General features: G+C 47.2%; 3 protein-coding genes across 3 annotated transcripts; 2 read left to right on the forward strand and 1 right to left on the reverse strand.

Annotated features, from left to right (window-relative positions):
- Positions 1-235: 235 nt before the first annotated feature.
- Positions 236-1,642, forward strand: F4822DRAFT_426529 (2-methylcitrate dehydratase PrpD; the record flags this gene model as incomplete). Its single annotated transcript, XM_051460579.1, has 1 exon — positions 236-1,642. The coding sequence occupies one exon, from the start codon at positions 236-238 to the stop codon at positions 1,640-1,642; it is 1,407 nt and encodes a 468-aa protein (XP_051316454.1).
- Positions 1,643-2,437: 795 nt separating this feature from the next.
- On the reverse strand, positions 2,438-4,830 carry F4822DRAFT_160646 (uncharacterized protein). Its single transcript, XM_051453122.1, has 2 exons — positions 4,137-4,830; positions 2,438-4,075 (listed from the first exon to the last, which is right to left on the reverse strand). Exons 1-2 carry the CDS (start codon positions 4,277-4,279, stop codon positions 2,581-2,583), a joined length of 1,638 nt encoding a protein of 545 aa, XP_051316455.1. The 5' UTR covers positions 4,280-4,830; the 3' UTR covers positions 2,438-2,580.
- Positions 4,726-7,562, forward strand: F4822DRAFT_160561 (DNA primase, large subunit). The gene is made up of 3 exons (XM_051453121.1): positions 4,726-5,571; positions 5,640-6,178; positions 6,231-7,562. The coding sequence occupies exons 1-3, from the start codon at positions 5,382-5,384 to the stop codon at positions 7,077-7,079; spliced, it is 1,578 nt and encodes a 525-aa protein (XP_051316456.1). The 5' UTR covers positions 4,726-5,381; the 3' UTR covers positions 7,080-7,562.
- Positions 7,563-11,577: the final 4,015 nt, after the last annotated feature.

An 11,577-nucleotide genomic window follows, 5' to 3' on the forward strand; every position in this document is an offset into this window, starting at 1 on the left:
CAACATTGGAGGGCGTTACCACGAAAGCACTACCCTGACATCATCTCCGCACCCACAAGGGTCCGGGCGTCTCGCCTCCTCATTCGGCAAATCCGGTATCATGGCCGACACACCGTCTTCTTAAATCGCGGGGAAACCCCGACATCCCCTCGGTCCGCCGAACATCACCACCACCACCAACACAAAGCCAAAGCACCACTCAACCATCACCGAGAAAGGTGACAGCATAGAAACAATGGCAACATTAGCCCTAGCAACCTGGGCAACAAACCTAACCTTCACCAACCTCACAACCCCCGTCATCGATGCAGCCGTAAAAAGCGTATATAACTGGGCCGGCTGCGCCATCGGTGGGTTCGCACAAGATGCGCCGCAGATCGCGCTGAACACATCCGTAGACCTGGGTTTTGGTGGTCCGCCTACATCTAGTATTCTCGGATTGAACGGCTCGACGAGTGCGGGGTTACGACTAGGATATGGGAGCAGGAATGCGGATGGGGCATTCGCAGATGCGCAGCTCGCGGCGTTCGTTAATGGGATTGCGTCGCATGTTGATGATTACGATGATACGCATTTAGCGACGGTTATCCATCCAACCGGGGTAGTCGCGAGCGCACTCTTAGCCATTGTCGAGGCTGAATCTCGCAATCGCACTATTTCCGGCGCGGACTTCTTAACGGCGTTCGTCGCTGGTGTGGAAGCCGAACTCAAGCTCGGTCTGTCGGTGTATCCTGAACATTATGATGTGGGTTGGCACATCACGAGCACGACAGGGTCAATTGGGGCAGCTGTCGCGGTTGGAAAGATCCTCGGATTAGATGTAGACCACCTGCGCCACGCAATCGGAATCGCATCGACACAGGTCATTGGGATGCAAGCCTTCTTCGGGTCCATGACGAAGTCATTTCACATCGGTCGCGCGACACAAGGAGGCATGCTAGCTGCGCTTCTAGCACGAAACGGATACACCAGTTCACTCACAGCATTGGAGGATCAATATGGATGGCTGCACGTGGTGAGCACGAGGGAGAACGCATCAGCGAACTTCGCGGAGTTAGGGAAGACGTGGGAAATTGAGAGCAACACATTCAAGCCGTATCCTTGCGGTATTGTCATGCATCCTATCATCGATGGATGCATTCAATTACGCACACAAGCACTAAGCGACGGGAAAGATGTTAACTCCGTCAAGAGTATCGATTTGCGCGTGAACCCCGAGGTCCTAGTGTTGACAGGGCAAACGGATCCTCAGACCGGTCTCGCGGGCAAATTCAGTATCTTCCACGCAGCGGCCGTCGGACTGTTATATGGCGAGGCAACCCCAGCGCAATTTACCGACCAAGTCGTCCAGAATGAGACTGTGGTCAGCATGAGGAAGTTGGTAAATGTCACAACCGACGATAGCGTGTCCGAAGATCAAGCGCATGTGTCTATCGTTTTCGACGACGGTAGTACCCTGGAGAAATACGTCGAGCATGCGATCGGCAGCTTAGAGAACCCCCTAACCGTAGAAGAACTCAAGACAAAGTTCATGGATCAGGTATCGCGGCAGATTGGGAGCGCCAGAGCCGAAAAGGCGTATAGCGCTTTCACCAATATTGGAAATATGACCGATGTAGGGAAGTTGAGGACATTGTTCTAATGTTGGGTTGCTCTGACCGCTTTGTTACTCCTCCTTTGCGCGAAAAGCTCGGATGTTCTCAAACAATCAATCCTTTTCTTTCGACGAACAATGTGCTTTGAAATTATACAATTCGATTGTGACCAACATTCACCAACATACTTAAGCCCATAATAGCATGTCGTTTTCTTGATTGATGTTGAGAACTCCGAAATATAGGTACTGGTAGATTCTTGTAAGAGCCTGTCACTTTCAGAACTAAAAATGTTGAAAGCAGACCGTCTCTTACTCCAAGCGCGCTGGCGCCTGTCGGAGACTATATATATCATCTTAAACCCGGACACTAGATGTTATGGCGTCGCGGTGAGGGAAAGGCCGGGAAGTCGCCCTCATATCACCATCCACCACGGGACAACCTGTGGGTGTTCTGATGTTGGCTTGATCCACCTCCGTAAGCACGCTCACCTCAAATATAAAAGGAATGGCATCAAAAAGGATAGACGAGATGACCTCATTATGGCGATCAAGCTCCGTCTGCCGAATGTAGGTATCATATTCAATAGAGGACGACCAAGAAGACCGAGAAGGCCCGTCAATCCTACAGTAGCCGGTGATCGCCCAATCAAGGTTATAGACGAAACAAGAAGAGGCCAGTTCCTCATCGAGATGTGGGATAGCGTCGAGGCGTGGCGGACTAGAACGATATGGAAAGATTGGTAATGAGTGACTAGGTATTTGGCCCTGGTAAGTTTAGATGTACAAGGAAAGGACCAGGAAGTATTAAGAAACCTAAGGCGAGTAAGTAAACAGGTACAAAGTTAGGTAGGATAAGGGGATATATTCCAAAAGTAAATCTAAGCAATGAGCCAACCATCTAAATATTTCTCCCCGTGTACGCCAATAGATCAACCCGTTCGTAAATGGTGAACTCCTTAAAGATGCCAAATTCCGTACCCTCCTTATGAGCCAGCACGCGATGCATTTCCATACTCGGTTACTTCGGTAAAAGCAGAAGGGCGCCATCTGAGACTACTCTCATCAGAGCCGATGTGCACTATGGTGATCGATGAGCCAGAGCTGTTGACTTGTGCATACGGTACGTCCTCTTGATCCGCCCAGACGAGAGAATCCAATTTACGGAGTTCCTGAAATCGTTCGGTGCGAATTCGCTCCGCTTCGAGCGACTTTCCAGTATGTAAAAAGAATGTCTCGAGTTGGAATAGAGCTTCTACCACACAATCCCGCGACCCAGTTCTCTTCGCCGCCAAAACCGAACTCATATACAAACTTTCTGCGGCCGCAAAATCTTGTTTGAGGCATTGAATATATCCAAGCCATACACACCGGAAGGACTCATCTCTAGTTACAAGAGAATTAGTTCCTAGCTGAGACAAAGCTTCCTCGGCCCTATCGAGATGTCCGTTCTTTAAATTCAACTTGCAAGTTGCTAATGCGTGTTCCATCTTCAGTAGGCTGAACAGGGATCCCTCCGAAAAATCACCCTTGATTTTTGCTAATTGATGATTGAGACACTGTAATTGAACTCGCGGGTCCTTCTCTCTCTCTACAGCATCGAAGTATTTAAGATATACCTCGATAGATAAAGGGTGAGCAGGACCTAATCGCTTATCGTATTCGGATATACACGATGCTAGAACACGCTCCATAATATCTCGTTGTTCGGGGTGGGGGATCGACGCTAGGCATTTCCAGAATTTCGCTAGGGAATAATCCTGACCATACATTGACAGTGTAACATCTTGGCAAAAGTGCAACAATAAGCCTCGGATATCTCCTCGTCCAATTCGTTCCAAATGAGCAGCAGCTGAAAGCAACTTTGGTATTAATATAGGCGGTGGGTTCCTAAATACTCTAATCAGCATCGCAAAAGGGGCATCGAGAACCTGGCGAACAGCAACCGGTTCCACCTGACGAGACACCGATAGCCCTGCAGTTATACACCTATCAATGACTGAACTTAGAAGTCCTGATGGGCCATTTCGCCCGTGAGTATTCCAGCAATGGTCATTTGACCAAGACCAGAGACCCGTGCGAAAAGACTGATCTAAGTAGTCGTGAAGTGCCTGGAATATTTCCCCGGAAACTGGCAGTAATCTATGACTAAGGCCTAATGGAGATGGGCACTTAGGCAAGGGCGAAGTTTTTCGGTATGTTAATGTCGGTGAAGTTGGAATAGGAGTCCGACAAGCGACGTCTCGGATTGCATCCGGGTTTGGAGTTGCACCAGCCTCAAGTTTTGCGAAGACAGATGGATTTCGTGAAAGATACACCTGAAGGCTATCGTGATCCACTTCTCGATTTCTGATAAAATAGGTCGACTGCTTTTGCGTTGCGTCACGTTGCTTCTTTAGATGAAGGATCTGAAGAACTTCATCGAATCGGAGATTTTTATAAGCGCCCCATGTCGTGAATTTCTTTTTATACATCGGAATGCTGTTTGGGGGTCAGCTAAATCTCAGTGGTATTATTTTTCTGCTATTGATTCATCCCATACGTGGCGAAGAAATCATGATGCTCCTCCATATGCCCCTTCACCTCTTCGAGCGTCTTGTCTTCGTCGAGGTATAACCGTAGGATGGTGTCCTGTAACCTGGACCAATCTTGGGCCGTGGCATAACGTTTCGCTGGCGTATCCATATCGCATGGTGACTACTTGAGACGACTTGTCTCGAAACCAAAAGCGAAAGTCAGAGGCCTCCGATGAAGAACTATTTATAGTTTCCCCTCCCATGATTTCTATCCGGGTTTAGAGAATAAAGGTGAGGCTCCAAAATAGAATCGTAACGACACTAAGACGATGCGGTACGGGAGCCTCCAGAGGGCGGGATGTGCTCCCATGGCCGCCTCGACGATGATTGGTCAGAAGGACAGGGGGTTAACCAATTAGGGAAAAAGTAACCTGCAGCAACACCTTGAGAGGGTGCTGTCTCGGGATATATCAGCTGAAAGAGCGTAGGCGGAAACCGATGAACAGCTGAAATGCAACCAGGGTGGGATGAACTATTATCTCCATTGGGCGAGGAGACGGCATTAGGGATATCTGGAGCCGCAGCACCTGGGACTAAGATGCATTTTTGGCATAGAGCACGCTAATTGCACGCTCGTGAACCGGTTTCGGAAAATATCCGACAGCAAAAGACCGCTGAATGTCTCTTCACGGGAATGCTGTTTTGAAAATGAGCGGTGATCATCTTCGCTGGCTGAGAACTAGAGAATTCCAATAACACTATGCCACCTATGTATTCATTGAATAATTAGTTGAAGAATTACAGATAAATACTTAGCTGAACCAACCGATCGTATTTATCTTTCGATCGGCTGAAAATTCCCATTCATTGAAATGTGTTCAGCAATTGAATCGATATTTGTGTCTTGGCAGCTTAGTACAAGTTAAAGTGGGAAGAGTGAAAGAGAGCGAGTGAAGCTGATGGAAAGTGGAATTGGAATACGAAATGCGGGGCGATCTCCAAGTGGTTGGAGTAGTACAAGCGTAACTTACATAAGCGAACTTAGTAAAGTGGGAGAGTGGGACGAGGGACAAGAATCAAGGATGATATGATTGGTCAAAATTTAATTGACAGTCGCGCTTCACTGTTTAAACGCGTTTTCCAATTAGGAAAGTCGCGTCTCCCGAAAATCCAAAACCATAAATCGTGACAAAAAGCATCCAAGTACATCATCATTCTCAAAAATAAGGAGATATTGTGTATTGACTTAATACATACACGAAACAGTCAAGATGCTCAGACCAGACCATAACCGAGTAGATCCCAAAAGAAGGAATAATGTCGACCATCGCAAGAGACAATTCGCTGAACCAGCTTACAAGGAGAACGAATACCCTCATTCTCTAAATTTCTACGAGACTCCTCCCACTGCAGACATCACCCTCGAACAATTCGAACAATGGGCTATTGACAGACTTAGGAGTATGCGTTTGAAATATCTCTTAGCTTATTAAATTCATTGTCAAGTACTAATGTCAATTTCGTTACAGTCCTGGCCGAATTAGAAGCATGTTCGTTCCGCAACAAAACCCCTACCGAGACGGCAGCACACATGAAGCCTCTACTCGAAAAATACCTCCCTCTCAACTCCAATACCTCTTCTTCATCCAAACTTTTCTCTGAAAGGCAAAAAGACCACTATAGCCATTTCATATTACGACTTGCCTTCGCGAGGACCGAAGACTTAAGACGAAGATTTAGTCGTGTTGAAACAATGCTCTTCCGCTTACGGCTAACCGAATACGCCGGCCTCCGCGACCGAAATGATTTCATTCGGAGTTTGAATTTTGACTGGGAACCTGTAACTGAAGAAGAACGAAACAAATACTACTCCGAACTGCTGGCAACTAGTGGTGCCAAAAAGGGGGAGGAAGAGAGTAGCTGGTTCAAAGTTGATTGGGGACGCGTACCTGATTTGGTCGAAGGAAGGAAAGTCTTCTTGAAGGCTGGTCAGGCCTACGTGCCTTCGAAAGAACTACCCAGCATGATAATCGCTGAGTTCACACAAAAGCTAGACCGAGCGTTGGAGGTAGGTCTCGTTTCCTTGATACAATGGTGCGAATTCGACTAATACTCCGCAGCTTACAGCACGAGCAATGCCACGACTCGACGAAGACGATCGACTTACCCCGATCCTTGACCACCTATCCAAGAACTTCGTCACACCTGATGCATCCTACAGTAGCAGTACATCATCCGTCCCTGGCGCCGAGATCACGGCCCGAAATGTCGACGCACTTTCTTCCCACTTCCCATTATGTATGCAGCATCTACATAAATCGCTTCGCCGGGACGCTCATTTAAAGCACTATGGACGTCTCCAATACATACTCTTCCTAAAGGGAATTGGTCTAAATTTAGAAGAATGTCTGATATTCTGGCGCACATCGTTCCATAAATTCACGGATGATACGTTCAACAAGGAGTACAGGTACAACGTACGCCACGCATACGGCGATGTCGGTGGTGACTCAAATCGTCGCGGAGGCGGATACTCCCCGCTCTCATGCCAAAAGATCTTAACCGAACATCCGCCCGGCCCGGGTGAGGCCCATGGGTGCCCGTACCGACACTTCAATCTGGAAAACCTAACTGCGCTCCTGCAACAAACGGGCATCTCGGATCGCTCGGTCCTGCAGGGCGTCAAGGAAGATAAGGAGAACCAGAAGTTCCACATGGCTTGCAACCGGTACGTTTTTCCTTATCTTGCAGTTTCGTATTACCACGCCCGGGTATATGCTAACATGAGACACAGTGTATTTGAATTTGTCCACAAGAATGAGCTTAAGAGAGCCAAGGACGAGGGTGTTATGACTGCAGCCCAACTTGAGACAATTGTTCACCCCAATGAGTACTTTAAGAGGAGTTACCTCCTAAAGAATATGGGCAAAATGAATACTAATGACGATGTTAAGATGGAAGGATTCTAATTAAGAGTACATTGTTCATCTGCTAACGTCGTATGATTCTTGTGGATAAGGGGCTGGGATGCATTGTTTACTAGGAAAGCCACGTCAAGGTACCAATCTATATCGGCGTTACGGTGTTTTCCGAGAGATAGCTAGCATAGCATGATTTGGTGGCTTTTTATTTATTTATTTTTCTTCTTCCCGCCTTGTTACACAACAGAAGGCCACACCTACATGGTCGATGTACGGTTCAAAATGAAGGAAGGCGACGAGACATGGCGACGACGCTCTGACGCCGTCGAGACATACAGATGTGACACAACAGTTAATATACGCCGGTTTACATCGTCCCACCCTCTTCTCGGGAAGAATCTTAGATAATGGGCCAAGCACACACCTGCATTCCACGACACTGAAACTGGTTGCGAGATGCTACATCAACAAAAACGTGGCAGCGGCGGAACGAAAGCCTATTAGCTAGGTCTAGGATCTAGGGTCTTCGTTTGGGTACCTATTCCCTGGTTGAAGATAGATGAGGCTCTGCAATGAGGGTGCATAGCTACCCTATGTGTGGTGTCAATCCGGAATTAAATCGTGTAAAGGATCGTCAGGGACGCTTCCGAGATGCGAGCTGGCAGGCGAAGAGGGTGCCGTGATAGGTATCAATTTATTTTAATGCCGCTTTTCCAAGTATTTACGCCCTACAAATAATCCAACGTACTTATATCCAGTAAGATAACAGCTAAATGCAAGCCTCAGTACGGATTCGTACATATGCATTCGCGTTCACAATCGCCCGTGTATGCGGTCAGATCGCTCAACACAGCAAGCAAAGTTTTCATACGCAAGTCTTCAGTCCGTAAGCTCATCGGCAAACGAGCCATTCCCGTAATCACGCGGAGCGAAGATCATACGGTCTTGCTCCGGTGAATCTGACCCGATGCTACGGACCTAGGCTATGTTCCACAATTGCAAGAGCTGATGAGATGAACCTCCGTGGGATGTGGCGAATTGATTACCCATGCGTTCCGCATACGGAGGAGGTTAGCAGGTTCAATTTACTCGGTACCCGAGGAGGAAAACGCAGCGTACCCAGCCACGAAACAGTGTACACTATTGACCAGGGATCTACGTACGCATTTACCTAGAACGTATCATACGACTTCCATATGTAGATAGATAGACACGAATTAAAAGGATGCCTACCTATTCCAGATTAAATAACTCACGTACGCAGGGCACGCACCGCCTCGACAAAACAAAACAAAAATACGCGGCCTGCGACAGACAAGACAGATAAAAATACCGACCGGGGGTTTCATTACGGAACTTGCGGTCAGAACAACCAACCCGAGCGATCCGTTTCCCTCATGACCAGAAAAGGCGATAGATAATGGATGACTTGTTCGGGGGTAGGCGGGCGCTTATTCACTAACCCTGACCCGACCTGCGGTGAGTCTAACAACAAGACGAAACAGGCAAACAAACAAACACCTAACCTAGCCCGAAACCGCGAGGGGAAAAAGGTCCTTCTTTGTATGGATAATTCTCGGCGTGACATGATAAATTGATTGCTTTGTCTCGGGGTCGGGGAATCGGGCTGAGCTGGGTACTGCGGCGTGGGCTGTACTTGGGCGTAGCTGAGTGAGACCATTCTGTTCTCGGACAGGACAACAAAAAAAAGATTGGTGCACGGGAGGGCTGAAGAGGGAAATCCCGCTCTAAATAGATTCGCAAAAGTAAACTGGAGAACGAGATAAACCTGAGACAGCCAAGTATGCCAATCTTTGGCTATCTTTGACCCATTGCGATCGAGTCGGAGATGTTACAAAGGGAAAAATCGGTCAGGCACAAGAGCACGAGAGCTACAAAGCTTGTGATGATTCGCGACCCAAATTAGATTTTTCTCCGGGCCAATCTACATACCTATTAATCTCCCCTCAAAACTGTCCCCGTGCGCATACCCAGAAAGGCGGATATTGGCACCGTAGCACCCATACCTAGCGTAACAGTGGGAGATTTGATTTGCGGGCGGACGGGGGGCAATTCTAGAGAGGGGAAGAAGGGAAATCCGATTTCGAGACAATGGGAAAATTTTGTGGGCAATGCGGATGGAATTTCTTCGATCTCGATGATTTTAATGCACCTGGACTAACATTGCTAGCATTGTAATACTGCGATAACCCCCTTTCCGTCCTTAAGTAGTAGTAGGAGTCGGTCCTTAAACTGCTGAACCTGGAGTAAGTAGTAATTTTGCGATCTGTCGCATCTGTACCAGCCCTTGGCGAAGTGCATATATCACAATTATCTACCAATAATGCCATGGTTCGTGTAAATAGTTCCGAACGGATATGGTAATGGCGTAAGAGCTGTAAGCTTAAGAGTTGGAGGTGTTCGAGCTCCTGACTAGCCTTCGTACATATTTCGCACATAATTAGGTAGTAGACTTGGTCTAGTGATTTGTTCCGGAGCATTCTAGTCAGCATCAGCAGCGGTCGCGGAGCTCAAGGTTGCTTGGGAAGGATGTTGGCATGTTGACAAGTCAATATTGTGGAAGGACAAAGTAGGCAAATTCTTGTAAATTCTTGGTTCGAACTCCTCCATTCTATGTAGTACAGAATACGTAAAGTACCTGGGTAACATACTCACGTTACCTATTTTGTGCATGTTCTGGACGTTTCAGCGTCCACCGGATCTGGAACCTTCAAGGTCCACTATCCTATCTATGTGCCATACTACTGGGCAGCCTCGGCGGCGGGAAATCTTTGATCGTTCTTGTCGATCATTTGTTCTCCCTAGGCCGAGATTCCGACCAGGTATCACATAATCTATCCTGTTATTGTTTGTCGTCTATGGGGAGCAATTCTTGGTAGAATCGTCTGGATCGAAAAAATATTTTATGGTAGTATAAGTGAGGCTCTACATATCCATGTGTGTGAGAACGGGCTTCTGCTACTACTATGATGGGTCCCTTTGTCATAGAAGATTCAAGAACAGCAATAGTAAATACCTCTTAGTTCGGCAACTCGGATTAGCCAACTCAGCACTTAAAGCAATCTCGATGGTGGGATACCTAGGTATTCATGGACACAATTAGAATTGCCCTGAATGGTCGGGACCAACTGACGAGTCCGGCTTGCTGCATATAGGCTGGCAGTCGTGATGCTCGGGCTTGCATATGGGCGTCTGTAGGCGTCCTTACCCACCTGCCCCTTCGGATGTTAATGTTCCTGGTATTTTCACCGGTTACACACTAAAGCTCCTACAGCCTCAGCTATATTATGTACGCAAGGTCAAGCGCTGTATCGGTCGGTATGGATAGCTTCAATAACCCAACGGTTCCTAACCTTAACGCACACCGTTGCGGTCCTTTCATGAATATTCTGTAAGCTTCCCACCCCCACCAATCCACCCCCTGAGTGGATCGACAAGATCAGGGCAGATCAGTAGACCCGTCATGAGGGTAAAACTGGAGTCAACAGGGAATTGGGTCGCGACCGTGCAAGGGGATTATTTTCCATGAGAGAAGGATTAGGTTTTTATTATGAGGTTTTTTGATACTCGTTTGGTACTAAGCTCCTCTCTGTGAACCATTATGAAACTGACAACGCTCTATTCTCGTGCGAGTGGCAAATATGTCTTGTTTTCTTGGCTGCTTGGTGTTACCATATAGACTCAGCACTGCTTAAGCATCCCACGGATCTCCACTGTACGCGATCGTCACTAGGACTTAGCAGGAGAACGGTCTGGATCGAAAGTTTGGCTGGAGCATCGTAGTCGAGGCTCAAGGCTGCCTCGGCTTAGTATACCTAACTCGATATGAATATCCCGTTCGCACTATCGCAATTATTAGTCTCATATGTATGTAATTCGTGGTTTGTCAAATAATCTACTCTTTGAAGGCTAGGTGATGAAATGTCATGAATTGCTAGTACCTAGGTAATTAGCAGTACCATCCATTACCCTTTGTGCATCGAATCATGGGTATAGTAAAGGTTGACCCCCGAAGATTACTGCATATACAATACATAAGTATCTGCAAGTTATCTCAAATGGTAAAATTAAACCTGCTGGAAGCGTACGTAAAAGGGAAGCCCACGGTAGTCGTTCCAACGAATCGTGCGCCAGGGAGTAATGCATGTTGAAAAATGTCAGCCAAGGTCTCACCCAGTCTCAGCCATCGCAGTTCTTCGTGGACATCGCGTGCTGCCACATTGCAAATAGTTCAGCATAATAAATTTATGAGAAAAAAATTCTACAGCAGCCACAATTAAATGAACCGACACCGCTGTCTTTCCATTAAAAATAAAAATATGAATCAATCCCGAACGACAGTTCAGTCGACAGTGGTCAAAACCCGTGCCGCGTTTTTAATAAGTACCTATATGAAGGCTGGATCAATGATTATAATGCGCGACAATTGCTATTTCTCCGACTCCATATAACTTCAGAGTCGCAACGCGTAATGAATGGTCACATCCCGTTCGATCTAAGATCTTACAGGTTCGCCAAGAAGCAA

This window comes from Hypoxylon trugodes, assembly GCF_022578975.1.
Source record: "Hypoxylon trugodes strain CBS 135444 unplaced genomic scaffold F4822scaffold_3, whole genome shotgun sequence".
Classification (NCBI taxonomy): domain Eukaryota; kingdom Fungi; phylum Ascomycota; class Sordariomycetes; order Xylariales; family Hypoxylaceae; genus Hypoxylon; species Hypoxylon trugodes.

Bases quoted from the DNA above. Each gene is read 5' to 3' on its own strand.
- F4822DRAFT_160561 (XM_051453121.1), top strand. From the start codon at position 5,382: ATGCTCAGACCAGACCATAACCGAGTAGATCCCAAAAGAAGGAATAAT. The intron at 5,572-5,639 runs GTATGCGTTTGA...ATTTCGTTACAG, and splicing joins GGCTATTGACAGACTTAGGA to TCCTGGCCGAATTAGAAGCA. The intron at 6,179-6,230 runs GTAGGTCTCGTT...AATACTCCGCAG, and splicing joins AGCTAGACCGAGCGTTGGAG to CTTACAGCACGAGCAATGCC.
- F4822DRAFT_160646 (XM_051453122.1), bottom strand. From the start codon at position 4,279: ATGGATACGCCAGCGAAACGTTATGCCACGGCCCAAGATTGGTCCAGG. The intron at 4,076-4,136 runs GTATGGGATGAA...ACCCCCAAACAG, and splicing joins CATCATGATTTCTTCGCCAC to CATTCCGATGTATAAAAAGA.